Below are 26,569 nucleotides of genomic sequence, written 5' to 3'. Positions count from 1 at the left end.
TGTCCAGGATGACGTCGTGTGTCCGGGGAATGCGGGTTTGTAACCACATTTATTTAACTACGCCTTCTCCAGTCTGAGCTCCTGGTAGGCACTACACAGGAAGAGAGGGAGAGCCGTGTAGGAAAAAGAAACGGGACGCCCTCCTCCTCCTCCTCCTCCTCTTCCTCCCCTTCCTCCTCCTCCTCCTCCTCCTCTCTTGGCGGATAACGGTGTCCAAGAAGTTATTCAGGGGCGACGCAGACAATAGTCTTGTCTTGCGGGCTTTGCTACGCGTCCATCACTGCTTATTAATGCTGTCCGCGTCCGGTTTGTGTCACACGAAGAGGGAAACACTCGGCTGAGATCATATCATGGACGACCTGGGTGAGTATTAGTGCTGTGCTTCGTTTGAAGGGTTGTAACTACATGCTGGGATATCTGGAGGGGATCTTTTTGGGGAAGGGGTGGTGTGCCCAAACAGAGGAAATAAGCTCCCTGCACATTCTGGGAAATCATAGTGGAGCAGAATTATCTTTCTTTGTCCACAAGGACATGTCTGAGGCTGTAGTGTAAAGGAGGTTTAACAGATTTTATATTATAAAGCAGTGAGTGGCCAACACTTCCATTGAATAAGGGCTTTTTTCTCATAGGTCACTCTATGTTACATTATAATCCTCTTCACATTGTGCTTACATCCTCTCAGATTGTATTTTTTTTTTTGCAGAATTGTATTTAAATTTCAAAGCAAACAGGAAATGCTCACACAGGTAACACACCAGCTGCCACTTAATAACTCTGTCCGTGTCAGACCGCTGTAGAGTGTTTCGTGCCTGCCCTGCAAATTCAATAAATTCTTTGTAAATTAGATTTACAGCGGGCTTTCCTCATCCGTCAACATTAACAAGTCAGGGGGATGGAGGGAGGCCACATGATGTGCAACAGAGTGTTTTCCATTTTAAAGAGGGAGCGTGCCCTGTTCTGTCTCTTTTCTCTTGATAAAGATGTCAAAAGAAGATGTCTTCTCTTTCTCAGAAGAAACATTATGAGAAGCGGACTCTTTGTGTTTGGAATAACTGTGTCGGAAAGGCCCTGAAATAGCCCAGGGCCACGCTGCTGTTTCAAAAAGCCACAGAGTCCAATGAAAATAGAAAGGCCTTTCTGCCTCAGCTGCCTTTAAGTTTTTTTTACATGAAGTCCACTTCAGAATTGAGGGATTTATGCGTTTCAAGTAATGCTGGAAGGAATGGCTATATGTAGCCAGGCACATCTGGGCACATCTGGATCGGATTGCACACAGTGAGACCCAGTTACTGGGTGACGGGGTGAGTGTTTTTAGTCAGGCAGTGGCCATGTTCGGGACACTCGGTTTATGCTGTTGTCCAACAATGTTGTAAGTTTATGTATTGGATCTGGCGAGGCTTTTAGTTGAGAGAGACCACTTGTTAGAGAAGCTTTCGGCCAAGACAAACAAGTCGTCAGGCAGCTCTAAATATGGTCATAATTCCCATTGAGAGAAGTTCAGCTCCTTATATGAGCAGTTTAGTCCGTAAGGGTATGTGTGTGTGTGTGTGTGTGTGTGTGTGTGTGTGTGTGTGTGTGTGTGTGTAAGAGACAGACACACAGCAGGGAGGAGGAGGGCAAGTAGTATATGCACAAGATTCTCACCACATGGCCGTACCAGAAGTGTGAATCATCTGGGGGCAGAAGTGACCACAGCGATGGCCTGAGGCAGAACAAATTAGTTTGAATTAACATCTGTGATATCAGTTTACAAACGCTGCCAGGTTGTGAGAATCTGAGGCAGATTAGAAAACTCACCACAAGGTCCATTAAGTAGCTGTTCTACATGGAATAAATAGAACTAAATGGACCGTTTGGTGGTCAGAACTGCCGTTTCCAGGGTCGAGAATGAACTTGACAACATGGACAAGAATTCTGTATCGTGCTCAAAGAAATAGAAATTTAAACATCTATAGCTCCAGTACCTTGTGGCGAGACGTTCCCCGTGCTGCTCCATGTTACCAAAACTCATAAACCACAGCAAAGTTACCTGGTTTGTCTGGAGTGATGACATCTGGAGCACATGATTATAATTAAAGCTTTTTTAACGAGGGGCAGCACCTTATTAAAACCTCTCCACTCCAGTCCACAGATCCTCTCTCTATTGTCCTGTTTGTCTGAACCTGGTTTTATGACTCATTATGATCTTAAAGGAGACATTATGCTCATTTTCAGGTTCATAATTTTAGTTTGGTTTACTACTTTAATAGATTTACATGCTAAAAGTGGATTAGTTTTCTCATACTGTCTGGTGCTGCAGCTCTGAATTCCCCCTGAAACGCTCTGTTTCAGCTCCTGTCTCTTTAAGGCCCCCACTCTCCTCTGATTGGTCAGCTCACACACGCCTGAGCCAGCCCCGCTGACAACAAAAGAGCAGGTGTGCTTAATCAGTTCTTACATACCAAACTAGCAGCTAGGCATAAATTATGCAAATGTGTGACATGGTGACGTAGTGTGATGTCATAAAGTCAAAAAATTAAAGGCGGGACTACTGACGAGGCGTTTCAGGAGCAGGGTTTTCTGTGGGAGAGAGGAGCTTCTGTCGTTGCGGACTTTGACCTTTTTAACTCTGAAGATCTTTTACATGCACAAAAACCTAAATACTATATAACACAGAAGGAAAGGAAGAAACCGAAAAAGTGTAATACTGTGGGTCTCCTTTAAAAGGATCTACAGTAGATCAGCGACACCCAACCAGAGTTTCTTGTGCCTGGAGGACATTTCTGCAGTTTTAAGGGTGATTATTCATTGTTGTTATTAAATAAATGAGACTTGTTTTTAGACACTTTTCACTTGTTCCATTGCTGATGTAATTGATGGGGCCCTCCAGCAATTTCACCCATAAAGATAATTTGATTAGTCACGAGGATTACCATTCAGCCTAGTTGTATAATGTCCTCTGTGGCTCTCTTATGCAGTTGTGACATCATATTGGAGTTCTTGGAATTTCGTTTCCAACTTTTTATTCTTTATGTGCAGTATCTGACTTGGCAAAAGAGCCTGAAGGAGAGTCAAATGTGGACGCCTCACATCAGCCGATGTAATTAAAATCCGATTAAGATAACGGTGTTAGTGTTGTCAGTGAACTGTATTTGAACCCTCACGCAAACAACCGTCTTGATGATTCTTCAACATCGGAATCTTCTCATCTCTTCCATCAAATGATGTGAACGCAGCTTCATTTATTTATTTACATTTCTTCATAGTGATGTCATCAGTTATTTCAGCTTGGTTTAAGCAACTAAAATGTTATTACAGACGCTGCATTAAGTTTATATGAATCAAGCTTTATTAGGAAGATAGACAGATGCTAATGAGTTTCATCATGGGAAATGATCCGGGGTTTCTAGGGACCAAAGGCCAGAATATATTAGCCTTTGTTGTATTGACGTGTCTCTCATAGCTCTCACAACTTTTAAGAAGTGCAATACTAAATCACTGGATTGTCACTTCAAGTCAGTGCCCAAACTTTTTCTCTTTGAGGGCCCAACCTGACATAATGGTGGACTACAGGTCAGAAGCAGTTCTGTGTAATATTCCAAGACCAGGGAGCGAAGTAGGAGAAGTCTTTTTAACTGTTAAACCATATCCAGTTTAAAAATCAAGGGTGGTGTTGATGAAGGGGTACTTCTGCCCATCTGATGGGGCTGTAGTGGATCATCAGGCGCTAAACGGCTGGGAATCCCTAAATAAATGCTTGGTGTGGTATCAGCAGTGTGATAGGTTAAGTCGGCGTCAGACAGCAGTCTCTCCTCTACGACGTCTGAGTCTATGATTACTCATGTTCAGTCCACTTCTTACAAACTCTGCACGTACATGGTCTGCACAGAATGATGTCATGCAGCGACAAACCTAACTCTTGAGCCAGTTTAGTTTCTGGACAGCTTCCACTTCAGCATGGAGTGAGTGTGTGAGGGAAAAGTGGGGGCAGCTGGAGGAGTGGATTTTGATATCAGTTGCCAAACACTCTTCCTCCTCTGCTTCCTTTCCATGCTGGCATGCCTTGGATATGAATGCAGAAATGTTTGTGTGTCTCTAATAACTTCACTGTGTTCATGGATTATCTCTGTGCCAGTTCGATGTTGTTGCTGCTGTGTCGGTCACACAGGCTCTCTGTGTCTCCTTAGGAGTGCCTGAGCCACCTAACTACCCTCTCAGTCCTCGTATTGTTGTGTTTGGTACGTAACTGTCTGTGCATGTGTTGGCACGTGTTTCATTCTGTCTGATTAACCTCGTCTAAACATCATATGTTCTGTCACTGGCACTGCATCGTCCTTAAATCTGTTTCTTAACTCATTTCTCTTCCTATTCTCCTTTGATGCTTCATAAACAAACTGATCACACCATCAGGGAAAGTCACAAAGATAAAAAGATACATTCTGGGGAAGCTAACTATCTTTAATTCTCATCGAAAAGCTAAATAAATTGTAAATCTAACCAAACTTCCATCACATTCATGCAGCTATGTGTTATATAACTTCTCTCTCCCTCTTATTCACTTTATTCCTTACCCGCCTCTCTGCTACAGATGCCCTCCTCGCTGATCTGGAGAACACCGGCTCTCCTCTAGCTCGCTGTCCCGTCCTGCTCACCTCTGAGCCCCCACAAAATGCCGACGCTCCCCCCGAGGAGACCACCGAAGGCCGGCCGCCGCCACCCGCCTACACCCCGCAACAGGTAGACGATTCACTGCCGGGGATGGATTCAGACCAACTTGAGTACCATCTCGTTCAATGAAACTGTTAATTGACTGTGCATTTGTTTTGTCTCTCAGACTGTTTCTGCTGCAATGAAATCTACCCAGAACTCCACTCCAGACAAATTATACAGGTAACTCCCTCTTTAATTTTACAATAAAGTATCAAGTATCATCTGCATGCAATACATTTGCAAATTACATTTGCTAATCGATTAATCATTAAAGTCATTTCTCAAGTAATAATGTCAAACATATTCTGGTTTTATCTTCTTAAATGTGAGGATTTGCTGCTTTTCTTTCTTATTTATGATTGTGTATGGAGAGTTTTTGTGTTTTGGACTGTTGGTTGAACAAAAGAAGCAATTTGAAGACGTCACTTCAGGCTCTGTGAAACTGTGATGAGCATTTTATACATTTTTTTCACATTTTATAGACTAAACTAATCGATTGAATGTGAAAATAATCGGCAGTTTAATCGATTTTGAAAATAATTATATAGAGCTCGACCTTTACAAGCTGCAACATTAAAGTACTAAAGTATGAATACATCAATAATTACAATTATTATTCCATAAAATGGTCCATTCAGCATAATGAGTAATATTATCCCGAAGCTAGAGTGGATCCACATTCTCTAGAAATTATAAATAACTATGTGTTTCATTTTGTCAATGACTGTGTGTGTCGACATGAAACCACTGTTACGGACAAATAAGAATACTCTGCTGCCATGTGACTAATTTCTGAATGGACAGAGTCCCCTGTGATTCATGACATAAAGACCATGATGAAGCTAACCACATCAGTGACAGGATGTTGCCTAATCGGTCTTGTATTTCTTACAGCACAGTGTGTAAACCGCGCTCTCCCCGCACGGCAGATCCTCCACCGGCCTTCTCCTCCTCCTCGCTGCTGGGAGGAGGTCTGAGCGAACTGGACCATCTGTTACAGGAGCTCAACGCCACCCAGTTCAACATCACAGGTTGGTGGTGTGATGTGATGTCTGTGTATATGTTTTAATATCCCCGAACTTTCTTATATATGTCCTTGTTTTTGTCCTCAGATGAGATCCTGGCTCAGTTTCCTTCTTCTAAGAAAGATGAGAGGGACAAGATTAAGGATAAAGCCACAACATCCTCTTCCAGGTACCCAATGTAATCAGTTTAGTCAAAATGAAATCATTGACATAGTCATGAGATAACATACAATTAAGTAATGATAGAAGACAATGAATTCCCTGATGAAGTGAGCTCCAAAGATTTTATTAGTTTCCTTTCTCCATATGGTGTGGGCTTATTTTTGGTATGTTTGGGTGTGTTTATTAAAACATTTGAATTGTCTTTTGTGTTCTAGCTCTGCGAAGCCGTCAGCGACATCAGCCACGCTGGAGTTGGACAAACTGATGGCGTCCCTGTCAGACTTCAGAGTCCAGAGCACAGTAAGAGTCCACACACCACAGCATAGAAATGAGACAGTGGCTAACCCCTCGCTGTTGCAGGCTTTAACACAGCTCACACTGACTTATGGTGGATTCATGAAGACGTTCACTTGACTTCACGATGACTTCACTGTTACTCTGTGGCCTGGCCACAGGGCATGCCTCCTGGTATAAATAAGCCACCAGATAGGGCCTGAGGATGGAAATTAGTCTTGGTGGAGATTTTTTCCAGCTTCGAAAATAGCTTCAGATAGCTGGAAGTCAGAGTTAACGATCTATATTTGGTGTAGTATATAATCCAGTCATTCTCCTCTTCAGCGAGTCAGTGACTCGCATGTGAGCAAAAGAAGTGATTGTGTCATTTCAGGCTTGTTTGATTCCAGTGTGCCGTCCAGCTGTTGGTAATAAACAAGCAGGAGCATGAGGTTATGTGAACAGAGTTGTGATGTTCAGTACATTCCAACGTGTTGATGCGTACCAGGTTTTTAACTATGCTAGCATCCTGGCTCGAGGCACAGCAGGTCAGAGCCCCGCTTTGGTCCAGACTATAAGATGTCATGATATTTTCTACATTCATGTTCCCCAGAGATTTTTCTGTGGCTTTACCATGACATTAGCATCATCTAACATTAGCGTGCTGACAAACTTAGATGACGAACTAGGTAAACATTATCCTTGCTAAACATTGGTATGTTATATTAAACATCAGTGAAGCACTGCTAAACCTAAATACAGTCAAGACAAGATGTCCCACATTTAGCGTCCAGAAACAGGCTACTTCAGACAAACTCCCAAAGAGCAGGCACGAAGTGGCTCGTAGCAACCAGACTAGTTCTCAAATGTTGTGGTTGTGGTTTGTTGCAATCTGTAGAGTGGTTACATTACATTCACTTTAATTAAAGCTGCTATTAGTGGAGGAATTGGTATTTCTGCCACTTGTACAATGAGGCTCTGTCCTTAATAGTGCACAACTTTTTACAGGCCTATAAACAAAAAAAAAAAACAGCTCCTGATACATGGAATAGCCGTTTGAAAGAACTAATGTTTTAGATGTACCTTAAAGCCATATGTTTGCAAACATTAGAGCAAACTGGCTTTTTGAGTTTGAATTATGTTGGGGTGAGAGCAAAAACAGCGTTAAGATTGTTCTGACAGACTGATTTGATGATTTAGACAGCAAAAACTTTGTCCCACTTTATCACATACTTTGACATTTCCATCATTTGGCCTCTTAGTATAAAGATGCCCCATAACACAACAAAAGGAGTCCAAATGTACACAATATATGAAGCTATTAAGAATCAATGTTAATATCAGGATTTCTTCCTTTGCTTCCAAAAAACCTTGACAGACAGTACAATGTTAAAAGCAGATCTTGTGTCTTTTTCTATGCTCCCTTTCTTTCTATCTCAGCTCGTTGTGTCTCACAAATCCTCATATCTGGTTGTCAAAAGCTCTACAGTCGCTGTCTTTCACAGCAATTAATTTCAGACCAACTGTCGGTTGACAATGAACTCTTGGAGAATTAAAATCCCAAAGACAGATGTGCCATCCATCATTTGTATTTGTTCTCTCCCAGCCAGCTGCCCCCGTCACTCCAGTGGTGACAGCACCACAGCAGCCCGCCGCCCCCCCAGCACAGACCTCGTCTGGCGGCTCATTGGACAGCATGCTGGGGCTGCTTCAGTCAGACTTGAGCCGACAGGGAGTTCAAACGTCCTCCAAGGGAAACTGTTCAGCTTGTCAGAAGCCAGTTGTAGGACAGGTGAGTTAACAGAATAAGTATATACTTGTGAGTCTATTAATATCTGATACTTAGAACCATTTTGCAAAAAGTATATGAACTCTATCAATTGTAACAATATCATGAAAGTAAATCTAACGTCTTTCATAAAGATAAAGATATTAGGGGAATGTTGTTCATTAACCAACTCTGTACTGTTTGCTCGTGCAGGTGGTCACGGCTCTTGGAAAGGTGTGGCATCCAGAGCACTTTGTGTGCAGCGAGTGTGAGACGGAGTTAGGCAGCCGCAACTTCTTTGAGAAGGATGGACGGCCGTACTGCGAGTCGGACTACTTCACGCTCTTCTCCCCTCACTGTGCACAATGCAACAAGCCCATTCTAAATGTGAGAGACTTGGATGTGCATGTCTCATGTAACTCTGAGCCCATTCTGACATGAACAGCTCCATTTACACGAATAACTTGAATCTGTTTTACTTTTCATTCCTCTTGTTTAGAAAATGGTCACCGCTCTGGATAAGAACTGGCACCCAGAGTGTTTCTGCTGCGTTAAGTGCAGCCGGGCGTTCGGAGAGGAAGGTAATGGGCGGCACATCCTGTCTGGGCTCAACACACAATTGTTCACAGTGAACTTCAGCGGGGTCATGCTTATGGGCTTAAAAACACTGTACAACCTAAACATATTCAACTAATAATTAATTTAATGATTGAGCAAGATTAACATGATGGTTGTTTGTTGTTTATAGAAGCTAGAAATCAGTTTTTATGGATTTTAACATACTGTAAGACCCCTTGGGGCTCATTAACCCCGTTTTCAAAAGCTGTTAACCTCCTTAAAAACATTTAGTTTGTAAGGTTTTCACAGGAAACTTTATGTTCTGTTGCAAAGGCCCTTTCACGCTGTCAAGAAGTCAGAGGAAACACTTAATCTTTGGCACAAAAATGGACAAATTCAAAGCTTTGCCTGTATCCTCTGCAGGTTTCCATGACCGGGAGGGCCAGCAGTACTGCCAGCAGTGCTTCTTGACTCTGTTTGCTTCTCGCTGTCAAGGCTGCAGCCAGCCCATCCTGGAAAACTACATCTCAGCTCTCAACTCTCTCTGGCACCCACAGTGCTTCGTATGCAGGGTGAGTGTTTCTCTGTGGGTTTGTAGGCCCTGTCAATGATGACGTTTGCTGCATTCAGCAAACAGTTGCGTGGTTTGAGCCTTGGTGTTACAATTGTGGTTCTTATAGACTTTTTCTGAAAGAGTCAGCTGCGTTTAGGAATTCAAAGGAACCCTGTGGAGTTTTCTTGTCACGGGCAAAAGTTGTTCACATCCAGTGTGCATCCTTTAAGTCTTACAAACGTGTTGAATTTGTTCCTGCCTCATTAATTATTTGCAAAGTTGATTTTTTTAACATTTTGAAACCTGCATTGTTTACATCCATGTTTACTTGCTAGCTGTCTTCTTCACTATAAGGTCATGTGATATGCAGATTGTCAGCCTTACATACCATTGAGAACAATGAGGTCAAGTCCTAATCCTATAATAATACTTCTGAACATCTTGGAGATTTACAAGGACTGAAGAGGAGTTTATGATTACACATGTGTTGCACATATTGGGGTTATTTATGGGCCCATGTTATGCTCACTTTCAGGTTCATACTTTTATGTTGGGTGACTACTGGAATAGGTTTAAATGCTTTAATGTTCAAAAATGCATTATTTTTCTCATACTGTCCATTGCTGCAGCACCTCTATTCACCCTCCATCTGAGTACTCCATTTTAGTGCCCGTCTCTTTAAGGCCCTTCTCCAAAAAACGCCCAGTCGGCTCTGATTGGTCAGCTCCCACAAGCCTGAGCAGGCACCGCCCACTGTGTATCGCATCAGCTCTGCCTATGTTTTTACAATCATGCTGTGCTGGGGGCATGGCTGTGGGTGATGACTGTATAGTTGTTACAACACAACTTTACCTGACGTCCTGACGGCTTGTTTAAAGGCACAGTTTCTGAATACTGGCTGTGTGATTCGCCCACACTTAATGACAATGAAAATAATTAAGTCTACTCACCAGAATAAAATGCTGGGCACCAGACCTTAATGTAAAGAAATAAAATTCACAAACATTTTTAATTAATAAATACAATTTCTTGATTTCTTTTAAATTCTCAGAAAATTAAACAGAGTTTGGTTGGTAGCCTGTTTTAGGTGGGTGGGGTTTCGATGTGCAGTTTGGATTTATTTATTTATGACCTCAGTATTTCTAAAACCTTGCTACGAAATCCTTTCCAATGGGTCAGGGGACATTTCAGAGACCAACAAACTTTTGTTTCATATGATCTCTTGAGCAAGGCACTTAATCCACAACTGCTACTGCTCAGTGGCAGTTGTGTGTGACTGTCTGTGTCAGCAGGGCGTTCCTGAAAAAAGGCACTGCTCCCTGAAAATCTAAAAGAGGTTTTTAAAAAAAATCAAAAAACTAAAAATAAGTTGGTATTATGTCATGAGAAAGTTGTCATTTCACATGACAACTTTCTAATTACAGCCCCATGAGTCAGAGCTCTCTGCTGTGTCTGAATCTCACTGCCTCTCTTCTTCAGGAGTGCTACAGCCCCTTCGTCAACGGCAGCTTCTTCGAACACGAGGGTAAGCCTCTGTGTGAGGCCCACTACCACCAGTCCCGTGGTAGCATGTGTCAGGCCTGCCAGCAGCCGATCCTGGGCCGCTGCGTCACCGCCATGGGGGCCAAATTCCACCCCCACCACCTCGTGTGCCACTTCTGCCTCAAGCCCCTGAGCAAAGGCTGCTTCAAGGAGCAGGAGAACAAGCCCTACTGCCACCCCTGCTTCATCAAACTGTTTGGTTGAGGACACAACAGGACGTGAAGAAGCTGTATGACTCTGAGTTCTCAGTTTGTTTGTTTTTTACAGTGGAAATGAGGGTGGAGCTGGTCTCTTTCTTACTTTTAAGAATATTAGAGTTGTTAGAGGAAAGGGGGGAAAAAAAGAGGATCGTCCAACCCAATTCATTTCTGTTTATTTCACAAAAACAGCCCAGTCGCCAGAATTGAATGTTGGCATTTTTAACTTTTCTGCAAAACACGGATCAGTTTAAATTTGACTTTCCTACAACACGTCATGTTCACATTACAGATATATAGGCTGACTTTCATGTCAGGTGGAAGGGATGTCCTGTGCCAGTGACAGTTGTTCGAGACAGCTTTTCTACATTTATAATCGCGAAACCACTGGACATTTTTGACAAGATGTCGGGACATTTTCCAACCATGTTTGTGGTGACAAAAAGAGGGATTTAAAGCCAAAACATGATCTTTCCAAGTGCTGTTTGTGCCAAAAACCTAACCAGAGCATAAGCACAGCATTGTCACGACATAAAACTGAAAATGTAACCTGAAGGAATGTAAAGTTTCAACATACCCGTGGTTTGCAGAAACGCACATTGCCAACATTTATTGTGGCAGCTGGGTTGAACAAAAAAGTGGACTGCATTCAGACTGGCAGTGTGAAATATGTCTCTAATTACAAAACGATGCCAAATGATTTTTTGTCATGTATGTAAATCTTTACATACTGTATTGATTCAAATTGAATATTGAAAATTGAATTGTTTTGCCAAAGGTAGAGAAGAAACAATGAATTAAGAGCAAATGTATTGTTTCTGTGAAGGACTTGTACTGTTGTGCGAGGAAATCCCCTTTAATATATTTGCTTTATATTGCAAAAAAGTACAAGTGCCACTGCAATTGCATTTATATATTGTATGCCGACTGCTACATATTGTATGTTTTTGTGTAACAAACTAAGCTGTCATATGTTTAATGTCAGATATTTTGCATTATTCTTTCACTATGGCTCTATGCAATCTGCCAAAGACAATTCCAAAGAATTAAATAAAGGAGAACACAACTTGTCTCGCTGTTTAATGCTGAATGAATCAACGGATCAGCTATGAGGAGGAAAAATTATGCTTTGAGAAAATGTAGCAACCACAGTCTGCATTTTCCAACAAATATAAAGAAAATTGACTTTGTGGGAAGTAAAAGACGGGGCAATAAAGCAATTGACACACAAACAATGGCATATAGTCGTAAGTCTATATACTTTTGTTTGTTTACTATAGTAATAACAGAACAAAAGGCACCAGAGTCTGCAGTTTTATAACAGGTGGGGGGGAAAAAAGGAAAATAGATTTTAAAGAGAGAAAATCACATGTATGGAAATATATGAGACAGGGAGCCAGATTTTATTGTTTGGTTATGATGTTGAATTCATTATATAACGTTTATATATATACTCCAAAGAAGGGCCTCTCAGAAAACAGAAAATATGTTTGGCCAACGATTGATAAATAAACCCACACACAGCTGCTGCCTCTGACCGCTAGATGTCGCTGTTCGCTCACTGTTTCCTCCCCTCACGTCTGTTTCCAGCTCATCTATTTTTAAAAATCAACGACAGCATCCTGAGCGCGTCCTGCTTCTGAGAGGAGAGCCGGGAGAGCACTTGTGACTCCTCTAACACATCCAGAGCCTCATGAAATATTCATGAGCGTGGCGGAGAGGAGACGACAGCTGCGTGAAGCGTGTTGACGTGTACACGCCTCTGCACTTCACAGGTGAGCTCATTTAAAAGTTAATGAGCCCCCCCCTCCCCCCCGTCTGACAGAAGAAAGCAGGTAACCTTGCGAGGAAAGTCACCGTCACCCGTCGGCTCTAAGTGTAAAGAAAAAAAAAACAGACTTAGAAAAAAACACAATGAGTGATTCAGAACAGCAACAAGTAAGTCAGAGTCGTTTGGCTGCTCTTTAATGGATGAATACTGTTGTAGTCCGTGAGCACGCGGGTGTACGCAGCGTGCTCACGAGCTCATCAGGTATTCACTGCATGCTCGACATGTCTGATGTCATGACAAGCTCCATTTTAAGAAATAAGTGGAGTGCAATGATTTTTTTTTTCCCCCAGAAGCTTCTCGGTGTCTGTTCTTTGTAGTCCTGACATGTTCTTGTCCCCAGCAGGCTGCAGAGGTGTGTCAGCCTCAGTGGCCTGAGAATGGAGGTGAGTGGAGCGATGGAGAGGAGGAGACCAACATGGACTGTGGGCTCCTGCAGGCCATGGCCGAGGAGGATGAGGAGATCGATGTCCACAATGAAGAGACCTTTGGAATGGGTGTGTAGATGTCTGCTTACCTTCCTGCCATCATCTGATGGGGGGCAGCTGCAGCCCTGTCAGCTTGTGCAGCAGCAGCAGCAGGAGCCAGACTGTGTTTCTACACTGTAAAAATGAAGAGTTGGAAAAAACTTGAACATTTTAAAAGTGTGACATTGTGGGAAATGCACATATTCACTTTCTTTCCTTGTAGATGAGAAGATTGATACCACTGGTGTGGATGTATGCTAAATATGCAGCAGCTGGTTAGCTTAGCTTAGCATAAAGACTGGACACATATGAAACATTTCCAGTCTTTGTGCTAAACCGAGCTAACAAGGCAGTTTAACTGAATTTCCTCAGTTTCAGCTTTTAGTTTGTTCAACTCTCAGGCTGTGGCCAAAATCACATCACTTACTACCCACTATATAGTGAGTTTGCCATTTTGTAGTGCTGTCTGAATGTATAGTGAGATTTGTTATACCCTATAATTATCCCACAATGCATCATGAAGAGTGGTGTGCAACCGATGGTCACTAATCAGGCATTATATACCATCATGCTGGAGGGGAAACATGACACTAGTGGTGTCCAAAAATGTTTTTCATTTGACCTCTGAGCTCACTGTATAGGAGTCCCAGGTCAAATTAAGTAAACAGATTCCTACAAATCAGTGAAGAGATGACAAACCTATCCGATAACACTGATTTAACAAGAAGTGTATTTATTGTAACAGATTGACATTTTACAGTGTAGAGGGGGTCTGGAAATTGTTTTTCCAGCTTTTTACAACTTAAGAACACAAATTAACACAGCTCACTTTGTAATGGATCACAGATGCTGCATAGTTTTGCAAGAGTTGGTGTAAAAGGGTGAAAGCTGCCTTCAGACTGTATCTCAACATGTATCTGTGTTGTAGATCTTGACGCACACGGGACCACAGAGGCCCCCGGCGATCTCCTTCAGTTTGTCGAGCCGCCGCCTCCACCACCACCACCACCACCACCACCACCACCAGAGCTCAAACCAGCGTCCCCCCACAGCTCCCCCTCCCCTCCCAGACAGAGGCCTCAGTATCTGTCCCGGGCGCCCCCAGGGCAGCGCGGCAGAGGTCGGGGACAGAGAGGAGGGCTGGGCAGGGGGCAGATGTTTGATGACCCAGCTGTGATGAGGACTGTGCAGGGGCGACCAAGCATCAAGGTGATGCAGATTTATTTACTGTATGAGATTTGAGAACTTACCTTGTAGCAGTTTGTCTTCATTTTGATCTGTTTTTGCTCTATAAGGGTCTTGACAGTGCCATAGTGGACTGTGGGGATGCCATGTATCAGAATACCTTTGAGGATGATGTAAGTGCCCACGTTTAATAACATTTTTTTAGTAACATTTGTTTATAGTCCTAAACTTCCCTTCCCTTTTTCTTCAGTATATGGCCCCCTCTTCCAGAAAGACCAGAAGAATCTCAGGATCGATACTTCAGGTTAACATCACTGAAGAATTGATGTTATAATCTGTATGACAGTGGGTTACTTCAACAGATCTTATTTGATTCTGTTTCGTAGGACAGTGCTATAGTGTGTGTGATTGATGGTCACAGAGGTCAGCACCTGACCTCCAACTTCCTGGATTCGCCATATCCCGTCTCTTCCTTCAGGGGCAGGAGAGGGGAAACCAGAGGATCCTACCCCAGAAGACAGTTTGGCCACAGAGGCCTCTCTCGGGTGGAGAAACAATTCTTCCAGATAATAGTTTGACATTTTGGGTTTGATGAGTAGATCGACGCCACTCATGTCTGTAGGATTTTTAATAAGAAGCTGAAGCCAGTAGAGTGTGGAAGGGATGATATTTTGTTTTTGGAGACCAACCCAGAAGTTGGCATCATCATGGTTCCCTTGACAACATGACAGTGGCATTTTTCCATACTTGTACGTTTTGTTTAGATAAGATGATCTTTACAAATGGAAGCCACTTTCATGATTTTTGAAGTTTAAATGCAGTTGCCAGGCGTGAAAAAACTAATTTTAGGCCAAAAAAGAAAGAACATGACATTTTTTTGTCCCTGACAACCTTTGCAGTTGCATATAGCCACTTGTTAGTGATGTTAATCAGTGAGCTGGTAGGTGGATTTTGTTACCCGTTTCCAGTCTTTTATGTTCAATTAACTGGCTGCAGGCGCCATCTACATATTTACTGTACAGACATGAGTGATACCCATCTTCTCTCTTCCTTTCTATAGGAAAGTAAATAAGTATATTTAAAAAAAGGTCAAGATTATGCCTTTAAACAAATGCACTGAATCTGTAGTTTTCTCTTGCAGATGCATCCATCAATGGTACCAGGATCACCCATCCTCTCACGTCAACCCTTAACCCCTCGGCAACATTACAATCAGGTTTATTCCATAATAAATCCAACCTATTCTGATACATGAGCAGCAAATGTATTCACGAAGAAATCAGAAACTCTACTTATGTCCGAAGTTATTTTGTCCTGAATCAGACAGGAGGCTTCATGTTCCCTACAAACCGGCCTTGCCCCTCCACTCCTCAGTCTCTGCCTCCGAAGATGATGCAACTTCGCTTCGGCGCCAACTCACCAAGACCGTCCCCCTTTTACAGCCCCTCGAGTAACTCAGTGCAGCATTTCAGGTGTGTGACGATCTCGTGCATGTCTCAGGAATGTTTGATTTGTGGCAAGTATCTGTCGAGTATATTTATGACTTGGCAGCTTTGTTCATCCCTCACGAGTATATAAAACTCTCATCGCCCTGACGTTCAAACATTTCATAGAATCCCTGACAATGTGTGTTTTTACAAGGTAAAGTTGGAGGAATGGATAGCTTTACCTTAAAGATACAGCTGTACATCCCAAGAACTTCTGCACAGCTAAACTTGGATATTGACTGGGATATTATTAACAGTATATTAACATGGTGAGGGTACAGCTGAGTCATGACTTTACCGGAGGCCTAAACATAACCTACTTCGGCATGAAAGGACAAGACTGCAGATTGTAGGCTGTACACTCAATTTATTGATCCAGCTCTTACCACGACTGGAGCGAAAAAAGGAAAAGACTGCTTCTAAAAATGAAGGTAGAATGATAGAAACTAAAGCGAGGACCATATTCTGAAGATGCATGGTACAATGTAGTAGTTTATCGTGATTATTGGATTAGTTTTGATTTTCAATACCCAAGTTTCATGTGTTTTTCAAACTGCACTGCATAAATAAACTTGATTTTCATCTTAAATGTGACCTCTGACCCACAGGTACCCGGGTCCTGTCACCCAGCTCCACCCCCAACACAAACGACTACTTAGTCAAAAGCAACGCATATTCCAAAGGTTAGTCTGACATCACTTAAAGTTTTGAACTTCATTTGTAAAGGCAAGGAGAATAAGCTTGGTTTTGAAAAAATATGCCCTGTTTGTAGAAAACCAGAGGGCTGGGATCCTTACTGTAACCTCATGACGGCCAAAGAGAAGGAGTGGATCACCAGGCTGCAGATGATTCAGCTGCAAAGTGAGCACCCATACCTCGAGGACTACTATTACCAGGTAGGAGATCTGTGATCTAGAGTCTGCATGATCTATATAAGAGAGGCCAATTTTTGACTGAGCATTTCCTGGCTAGCATGTTTAAACTTTGTTATAGGAGTACTATCGACGAATAGAAGCTAAGATGGCGGAGGAGGAGCTGGGCATCCGGGGGAAGAGGGAGCCACTGAAGCTCACCACACCTTACATCACCAAAACTGACTCCTACACACCAGGTTTTTCTCTACTCACCTTTCACCAGCATTTTATACTTGGAAAAATCGAAACATTTAATTCCCTTGCCGTATGCAATTACTGTAGTCTACAAATACACCCTACCAGCTTTACCCCCTTAAACAGTAAAGCCTTTTGAGAAGAAGAGTCTTCCACCACTTCTTAAACCAAACCTACACCTTTTGTGTAAATTAATGCAAGATCTTTATCTGTTCAAGCTTGCAAAAAAACCCAACCTCAAACTTCAAAATTCCTTTGCTCTTCCAGTTGTGCACATTGAAGGCTCTTTGGGTCAAGTTGCTGTGTCCACGTGTTACTCTCCTCGTCGTGCCATCAGTGCAGTCCATGCACACCAAGTTCAAGGTCCACTTGAGGTGAGCAAGTGTTTTGTAAATAAGTTCCTGCATCTTAGAACTGTGTTAATCTGCCTTCCATGGTACTGAGACTTGTTTCCACTTTACAGGAACATAAAGACATCAGACAACAACGGTTAGAGGTCCTCAGCAAAATAGAAAAGGTGCCTGCTGGTTACAGGTTTTGATGCCGTGAAATGCCTTTTACTTTTCACTCAGCACTCAGTCACGACTGTTCTGCCCTGCAGTTGTTTGTAGTTCTGTTGGAGGTCGAGGAGACGGAGAGGATGAAAACCACAGTCTTGTCTGAAGCAGAAGAAACGAGGTTGGCGGAGAAGACACAGAGGAAAGTGGAGCACATCTACTCCCAGCTGCAACACCATGAACCCCTGTGAGTTAGAAACGAAGTGACGTTTATTGTGTTAACCCTAACCCTAGAAAATGTGTTTAGGCTTATTTTTGTTTCTAGCTTTCTTAATTGAGCCACTCTGGTTTTGATGGATGTTGAATTGAGCAATACATTTTCTCAAATGTTTCCATGTAGAGATTCAGGAGGGGAGTTTCTTCCCTTCCTGCTGGTCTCAAAAGGCAAAAGGCTTCTCGCCCGACTGCTCCCGTTCCTCAAACAAGATACTGCACTAAAAATCTTGAGCATTGTGACATCTAATCTACCGACGTTGATGAGCAGAGATACCGAAGAGGTAGGGGAGTTTTTTTGCACTACAGTTTTAAATTCAAGTTTGTCCCTTTTTTATTTATATTTGTAATAAAACAATATCAATATTAGGCTCTTCCAGTGCTCTACCCGCCTCTCCGAAATGTGATTGGAGGCCTGATGTTCAGTCAGCTGATCGAGGTCCTCAAAGATTTTACATCTGAGTCTCTGACATACGAGTATATCACACTGGCATGTCAGAACAAGGTCGGTCCTCTTGGTTGCAGCTTGCCTTTTTTTAAATTTTTGTGTGGAACTTTTTCTCAGTAATTTGTTTTCCTTTCAGTTTGGACTGTCCTTGCTGTACGCTCTCCTGTCCCACGGAGAGAAGCTGCTGTCCTCAGGCGTTCCTCTAGAGCCCAGCATTGGTGACTTTGAGACCTGGTGGGGATTTTAAGGCTAATATTCCATGATGGAGATCATTCAAACATGCAAATGAGATTTTGACATTAATTTTCTGTTTTTTAGGACTGACACAATATTCCAGGTGGCGGGACAGCTGTCCCAGTGTTCACTGGTGGAGCCACTGCTCCTGCCCTCAAACCTGCTCACTCTTTTCTGCCGTTACCTGGACAAACGCACTGTGCATCAGCTGAAAAGCAACATGGAGTAAGTCCCCTTTTTCTACGTGTCTTAGTGCAAGAGGCAGATATTTCCAAACTGTATATACATGAATTATTATTAGTATTCGATGAATGTAGACTCAAATATCATTATCCATTATTTTAATTTAGGTCTGCAACCGGATTCCTGGCTCTTCCATCTTAAGGTGGTCTGACGCTAATGAGACATTCAGCTAATGACCAGGTTGTGGTGAACACTAGAGTGAAAGGAGCAGATCAGCCCTGACAGAAACTCCTCAGTGTTCATTATAACAGAGGCTATGTAATGTACTCTGATCTGTATTATTTCCCCCCATCCCTTCACATTTTTGCACACTCAAACTGTTTCCCTTTTTTGTTTTATTTCCTTTATCTGATCTTTTACTCTCCTCCCTTTGGTCTCCAGTCGGTCATATTAGTGCAAGTTCTTATGAAATGACAAACCTGATGTTTTTCTTTGTTTTATTGTTTTTTTTAATTTTCCAAAACAAGTGTTACCATCATGTCATTAGATTGACACATACTGCGTTGGCATCATTACATTAACTAATAGTTTTCTGGCTAATCGCTCCACAGAAATTTGCACGTTTCCTAATGTCAGTTAAATGTTGGATAAGAAACTTGAGGTTTCACTTACTGACATAAACATGTCGGATCCGATATTGGTGACCAGGTTGAGGATTGTATAATAATTTATGATTGTAAAGCTAGACCTATATGTTCATTATTGTAATAATAATAACCATTAAGGAAGTTGTCATGGCATGGTCCATCAAAAGCCATGCATTTTGGGTTTTTTGTAAAAAGACATGCATTGTGTATACATGTGTAGTGATACTAAAATATGATGTAATTTTGATGTAATTTTCTAAAACTTAAAACTTTCAGTTGTAAAAAGATTTTTATTTATTGTATTAAGTTTGGAAACAGTATAATTTAAATTGCACCCTTGTAGAGCACCTGCAACACAAATAAAAAAAATCTTTAAATCTGCTCAACAGTTTGATCAAGTCTGCAGAAAATGCGTCTTAGCACCAGCTGTGGAGGAAAGGATTCGCTCCTTATGACTGCACAATCCAAGTCCAGGTCATCACATTTTTCATTGAGTGATGATCTGGGTGGTTTCACAGTCTGTTCAGTTGAGCCTGTGGGACTCAAAAACTTCTGTTAACTACATACTAGATTTTTATAAGGCCAGAAGAAAAGGACAAAAACACAAGGGTTAACACAAAGTTACATGGGCAGCATGCATGCAGGCCACGGCTGACTTTGGTGATAATCCTTTGAACTGAGTCTGGACTCTCTCCAAATCTTAGTAATATATCTGTGGTCCAGATTTTCTGTGTTTTCAGCTGAAGGGAGTTTTAAGCAAACTAATGAGCCTGTTCTCTACTGAAACACCAGTGTGTGACATTCTTGAAGGGAGAAACTGGCAGCAGGACACAATGTGACTCTAGACTGGTAAAGAGTCTCTAACAGAAATGTCTATACAGAGCAGAAGACTGCAGATTCAAGTCACAGAGACGGGGTTGGTGAAGAGACGAGCAAGAGACGGTCTTATCATTGACAAGTTGCAAGTCTAAACACGATACTAGAAATGTGCATGACTTTGTAATATAATGTGCTCCTATATGAGGCCCCTTTTCCTCCCGACTACTGTAACATCTCTGTTTTGGTTTGGACCAGACTGTATAGCGGCTCCATAAAATGTTCGTGTTGGCAGACATTATTTTCATTTTGCCTTGGAGTGAACGGATAAACAGGGCAATAAATTACTGCTAGTAAGACAAATAAGTGACATCATGATGTAACCATCCATATTTGGGCTGAAGTGTTAAAATACTGGTTATAGTCTGAATTTTGCAGACATTTGGCATGAACTGTGTCCTGATGAGGGGTGCTTGAAGCTGAGCCGGTCTGAAGGTGAGGACTGGTAATGTACTAAATGAGGTGCTTTCCAGATGTAATTCAAGTGTGACATCTTATGAGGGGAACCAAATCTTTTTCTAACATCACTACACTTAAGTGGCCATTTACTAATTTGTGTTTAATGATTGGAGGCAAAAGCTTTGAATATGTCATGAGTCTGAAGTCCTTTAACAATAACGTAATGTATATATCTACATTATGGCTCTCCTGGTCTGTATGTCTGCTTGTTACCCCTCTGCTGTGTCATGTCAACATTGTTTATACTCAAAGTAGAAGGCCTGTTTAAATATCCCTGAACATGTTGTAATTTTTCAAAAACAGACAAACCCTGGATTGTCACAATTTTAAGGAGTACTCTAGAAATCTAATAGTTTGTGTTTTTAAAAGTGTAAAATCACAACAAAATATTAATCACTTGATGCTGCTGGTCTCATTGTGCTTACAGCTCAGTCTGGGTTTGTTTGCAGTCGGCTTAAAGCAACGTTGTCAAGTGAAGTTGTATTTCCACAGTTGGCTGTGTCCGCTGGCTGTCGACCAGGCACTGAGTCAGATCCTTGTTGGGCCAGCCTGCCTCCAACAGCTGCACACATCTGGACAGGAATGCACACTGCAGACACGACTGTGTGGAGTCAGAGAGTCCTTGTCGAACAGTGGTAGCACTGTGGTCTCGAGCCAAAGTTTTTTTCCGGTACACAGAGCGACACACTAACATCCTGACCACCAACTCAAAACCAAACCCGTCAGTCAGCTTCAGCAATAGTGTTCTGATGACCTTAACTGATAGTTTGGAGATTCATGTCATCTGTGTTTTAAAAATGTTTGTTTTGATGCTTAATTTGGCTTGAAACTGATATTACAGGTGCACAAGACAACACTGATAATTTGTCTTCAGTCTCTTTTTTTTTGCATGTGATATCAGTGTGATTGTGTCTTCTTTAAAGATTTGTAGGTAAATATATAAATTGCGTGGGGCTTTAAAGTGTGATGACCTCTCCACCCTTCAACAGTTTAGTACAGACATACATTTTCCACTCGGCACAGCTGTCAGCTACAGGAACCACACACCTATAAAAGCTGTTCCCAGAAAGATCATCTTTAAACAAGACTACAGTCATCGGCTACTCCAGCTGCTCTGTGAGGCTGTAGTGCCTCCAAGCGCTTATGGGATTGTCACATTTTTAGAGTTGGGAAGTTTTTCTTCCAACTTCAATGTCTCCATTAGCTTTTAGCCATAATGTGGAAACAATATGGAAGCTTCAAAGATGTTTTGGTGTACTAAGTGATTTTGTCTCAGAGTTGTTGCTGCAAGTTCCTAAAACTACTAAAATATTGCCTTTACTTTATCAGCAACTAATGGTTAAACCCAATAGCTAGTTTTTCCTATTATTCCGACACCACTTGAATGCAATATAGGGCTTTGAGCTAAATTCTAATGTCAGCGTGACTAACATGCTCACAATGATAATGCTAACATGCTAATGTTAAGCCTGTATGACATTTACCATGTTCTGCATGTTAGTTTTGCGTGTTAGCATGCTAATGTTTGCTGCTTAGCACTAAACACAAAAGTATTTGGTCATAAACCATGTGTTGGATAAAAACGTATGGCTTTTACAATTAATTCCAAGAGGGACATGAATGTTTGGTGGACCACGCTGCTAACATGGCTAAAACTTGTTGGATTTGACTGCATGCAGCTGATTTAAAACTTATCGTTGAGTAAAACTTAGTATAATTATTAAGTTAAAACTCTTTAAGAAACAATCATGACAGAACTTTATTTGAAACATGAGCTTTTGAAGGATCTGACAGGAAATCAAAAGACACAATTGTTTCCAGGTGGTGAAAGTCAGACTGATGGTTTGTCCGTGGCAGCAGGGGTGGTGAGGGTGTTTGTAGAGAAGCCAAGTATGTGAGAGGTCTGGGTGGGCTCTGGGGTGAAACGTTAACCTCTCCTTGACCCCATAAGAAGAGGATTTGGACTTTGAGTGAGGAATCTATGTGAAAGGTGAGATATCTTCCTCTTTTTACTCGCTTTTTTCTTTAAATGTACAAGGGGCCACTCTTACTGACTGTGTGTGTTGGCTGGGACCATGGAGACTGAGAGGAGCTCACGCACAGTTTCCATCATCTGTCTCTTTAAAGTGATGTCATTTCTGTCATAAAGTCCATTCACAAATAAGTCCACATAGGTTGCATGTTAATATTGGACTAAACTGCTGCCTATTCACATCATTGCATGTACAATTTTAATGTTGTTGTGTTCTCAGTCATCTAGAGTGATTAATGTGTGTTAGTGTTTAGCTTAGCATGTCTGCAGTATATACGTTTCCATGTTTGGACAGTTCAGATGAGTCTCATTTCTTTTTATGCTTTGCTGTTTGTTGACTTCTGTCGTCTTCCACATGCTATATATGACTTCACTACAGTTCATTGAATTATTTTAAATGGCACTCTGTTTCCAGGGGAAGGTGTTTATTTATGCTTTGCAGCTTACATTAGGAAGTGAAGACATCAGCTTGATCCAAAATACTGCAAAGGTAAATTTGCTTTAACAAATGTGAGTTTTGTAAAAAGAAGAAACAACTATATCTGTTTTGTGAATGTAGAAAGAAAATAGAAGACTGTCTTGACACTTAAACCCATTATTTAGTTAATTTGGAAGCCAAGGATGTAATACTAGGTCTCGCTCATCATTTGAACCCTTCAGGATCGCATTTTAGAAATACGTCGAGTCTATCCAAATATAAAATATAAGAAATGTGCTGACACAGTAAGTATGCTGCAAGAACTTTTCAGACAAATGTAATTTTAAAGGTCCAATATATAAGAAAACATTAAAAAAAATAACAAATTATCAACACTATAACATCAATGTACTGCATTGAAGAGTATCTACATAAGTCAGCTTATTTACCAGCTAGCCTCAGCCCGTAAATAAATTTCAGGTGGCCATTTCTTACATATTGCGCCTTTAATATTTTCCATTATTATCCTTGTTTATGCAAATTATTTCTTCTTATTATATAACAATTACAATCTGTCCTGTTGCCTTTCGTTGTTGTGTATTGTCTTATTGAGAGGAGAGTCGTGCTGGGTTTGTTATCTGTATTATGTATTCATGTTATATGTCACAATTGATGAGTGATATAATGAAGTTGAAAAAAAAAGTTTGCTTTAAAGAGTAATACAGGAAATTATGAGAAAGTGGTTCCTAACAACTCAAACTGTGACAATGCTGCACCGTCCAGAGTTCATCAGTCAGTGTCCAATCTGGTGACCTCCCTCTCTTTGCCTCTCTATCTCTCTCTTAAGTGTTAATGTACTTTAAGTGACCAATTATTTAGTTAGTGTGCGTACGCCTCGGGTGTCTCTCCCAACAAGTGGGGGGAGGATATGGAGAACAGGAGCATCTAGAAGCAGAAGGAGGGGCCCCTCAGACCAGAGTGTATATTAAACCCTCACAATCAGGGTACCATACCCACTCCAGATCATCTGCTGTTTTACCCTCCTCATCCGGCCGACTCTGAAACATTTTGGGCTTTTTTTTCCTCCCTCCAGGTCCACTATGTTGGGACGACTACTTCTTCAGAGTGCAGTGATCCTTTGGCTGGTGCAGACAGCACACACAACGGGTGAGTGAAGCGCAGAGTGAAGGCCCATATGGGGAGACAGTCATAGAGTAGAAGTATCCAGATCTGTTACTTAAGTAAAACTACTCATATCACACTGTGAAAGTAGTTACACTTTACAGGTAAAACTGTATTGAAAGTGTTACAAAAGTAAAAGTATGTACATTTAATAAGGAAACAGTACTTCAAGTGTTAAAAGTAAAAGCACACAAAGCATAAAAATGGCCCCTGTGACTGTTAGACTATTATATATTATATCATTAGATTATTATTACTCATGCATTAATGTGTAAGCAGCTAATTCTTAACTATTTTGTATAGGACTGCCTTTATAGTACGACCATGATATGATAAATTTCTATGTGACGGTTTTTATTATGGACTAATGTACTGAAAATAATTCAGAAAATAGTGAGACGTGTCGTCACAGTCACCAAGAGGCCAAAGTCTCACCTTCACAGTGATTGTTGATCCAATCAGTAGAACAAAAGTTAAATTGTTCAATTTGCTGTAATTGTAAAAGCAGCAAGTGTCTGGTGAAACACTTGGCTTGTGAGTCATGAGCTGACATATGGCCAAGGATGATGATGATGATTTCTGTTAGCCAGCGCTGAAGAACTGCTCTCTGTCTCAGACATAACTCAGACATTGCCGGTCACTATGTCAGAAAATGAACTAAAATACAGAACTTTTTATCCCCGATGTTGCTTTAATTCAACGTCTTCCTCTTATAACTCGAATCTGTCATGGCAGTTAATTTCATGACAGTAGTTTTCCATCCTTTATTTTACCAACTGCAGTACTGTATGTGTTTATGAAGACTATTATATACAGACTGTTTCCATTGTATTGAAGTGCAACATCCAAATCAACTGTGTACTATCTGCACCATTTCTGTACTAGATCCGTCTTTTAATGACCGGCCCGTTGCGTGTCTGAAATGTTGTATTTTTCATTCTTTAAGATCGAGATTTACAAACAAAATCTACTCTAATAACAGATATTAATTATGCAATTTAAAATACAAGGGCCAGAATTTAAGATAACATACATGATTTGAACAGAAATCACAAAGATGAATGTTTTTCACAAGCTCTTCACACATACAGTGTACTTGTTTGTATATTCTGCATGTTGTTGTTGTTGTTGTTATTTTGTTTGAATTCTTTAAAGAGTTCTCCCAAACTGTGTTAAAATGCTGCATGCTCCAGTCTCTGCAGTACAACCTGCTGAGAGTCCCTCAGAGATGAAACAGAGATGAGACGGATGTCTCTCAGGTGCTCGGGTTTGCCTGTCAAATTTCAAACGATCATGTTAAACTGAAATCTTAGCAACGCAGCTCGTATCTGTGCTCGGCCCTCTACCAACTTTTCTTGTGATGATGCGAAGCAACTATATATTCTTTTCTCTTTACCAGCGGGCTCAGTTTGAGAAATCAAAGGCAGCTCGGCTTCGGTGGCAGCAGCAGTCTAAATTTAACATCCATCTGTGACGAGGGAAGAGAATAGTTTTACTGCTTGTACACAGTCACTCCATTGACTTCTGTGCAGTCTGCACTCGCTGCTTCCCAAAAACGTTGGTCGGAGTACTGACTCACCAGGAGACTGGATTTAAATTTTTAAAAGCTGATTGTTTTATTAGAATTTAGTGACTGTAAGAAAGTTATCAGGGTAGGGAGAGGGGATACATCCTAAAAAGCAAGACAGTCCCAAGCATTATTTTTTTGTTTTCTTTGGACCCTTTCCATGATTTAGAAAAAACAAACAAATGTTCATATATGATTGCATTGGTGCAGTACATTTAACAGCAAAAGGTAAACAAAGAAGAATGAAAAACCTTAATATGTGCACGCAATATAATAATATTGTATAATATGATATAATATGTTTTCACTATAGACAGCACTGCGGACATTAGAGGAATTATAAAATGTCACAATAACTGCCTCTCAAGAGCTTCTAAATAAACAGTTATCAACTGGAGCACCTTAATATTTCTGCCCAACCTGCGGATTCCACATAAAAATAATAATTAAACAAGTTAATGATGTAATATAAATTTGTGATGAAAATATATAAATAAGACTCTCTCCTGTTCTTCCAAAAAGTCAGACAGAAATCACTTCCTAAAGTAAAAGCAAGAAATGCATTATGTCCTTTAATTCTCCACGGAGTAAGAACTGAACTCTTAAGATATGGATATGTTGCAAAGCTACATGTTTTTTTTTTCTTCTTCTGTTACTTCACAGTAGTATAACAGTACTTTTACATTAAATGTGCTGTCTTTAAGGTTACGGTGCTGTATCTGGAGTACCAAATGGACAGGGACCACAAACTCATGGTAAACCCATCACAATCTGAACACTTTCTGTCTTCATGAAACATAAAAATCATTACATTTGTGGGATTTTTACACAAGCCAAAGCTTTTGATCACAGCTGTCTCATGGTGATTTTTCTAGGGAGGAAACCTCAGAACGGCGGAGGTGTAGGAAGA

The 26,569-nt window shown here is 41.2% G+C and overlaps 2 protein-coding genes across 4 annotated transcripts; both read left to right on the top strand.

The window, feature by feature from the left end:
• The first annotated feature begins 70 nt into the window (after positions 1-70).
• Positions 71-11,837, top strand: LOC141016140 (transforming growth factor beta-1-induced transcript 1 protein-like). 2 transcript variants are annotated; one of them, XM_073490407.1, is made up of 12 exons: positions 281-363; positions 4,167-4,217; positions 4,568-4,716; positions 4,814-4,869; positions 5,584-5,720; positions 5,802-5,883; positions 6,092-6,176; positions 7,756-7,941; positions 8,131-8,304; positions 8,417-8,498; positions 8,899-9,047; positions 10,508-10,858. In XM_073490407.1, the coding sequence occupies exons 1-12, from the start codon at positions 351-353 to the stop codon at positions 10,772-10,774; spliced, it is 1,431 nt and encodes a 476-aa protein (XP_073346508.1). In that variant the 5' UTR covers positions 281-350; the 3' UTR covers positions 10,775-10,858. The 2 variants fall into 2 exon arrangements, with proteins under 2 accessions (XP_073346509.1, XP_073346508.1); XM_073490408.1 differs by lacking the exon at positions 4,167-4,217 and having other exon boundaries at positions 71-363; positions 10,508-11,837.
• Positions 11,838-12,589: 752 nt separating this feature from the next.
• patl2 (PAT1 homolog 2) lies at positions 12,590-19,506 on the top strand. Of its 2 annotated transcripts, none has more exons than XM_073489871.1 (19): positions 12,590-12,705; positions 12,942-13,092; positions 13,991-14,271; positions 14,358-14,420; positions 14,498-14,551; positions 14,634-14,792; positions 15,389-15,463; positions 15,571-15,719; positions 16,343-16,417; positions 16,507-16,630; positions 16,728-16,845; positions 17,111-17,217; positions 17,307-17,360; positions 17,445-17,587; positions 17,741-17,897; positions 17,984-18,118; positions 18,198-18,295; positions 18,380-18,520; positions 18,646-19,506. In XM_073489871.1, the coding sequence occupies exons 1-19, from the start codon at positions 12,682-12,684 to the stop codon at positions 18,677-18,679; spliced, it is 2,142 nt and encodes a 713-aa protein (XP_073345972.1). In that variant the 5' UTR covers positions 12,590-12,681; the 3' UTR covers positions 18,680-19,506. The 2 variants fall into 2 exon arrangements, with proteins under 2 accessions (XP_073345972.1, XP_073345971.1); XM_073489870.1 differs by having other exon boundaries at positions 12,939-13,092.
• Positions 19,507-26,569: the final 7,063 nt, after the last annotated feature.

This window comes from Pagrus major, chromosome 20 (genome assembly GCF_040436345.1).
Source record: "Pagrus major chromosome 20, Pma_NU_1.0".
NCBI classification, from domain to species: Eukaryota; Metazoa; Chordata; class Actinopteri; order Spariformes; family Sparidae; genus Pagrus; species Pagrus major.
Note: the sequence above shows the minus strand (reverse complement) of the source record. Positions and strands in the feature narration are given on the sequence as shown.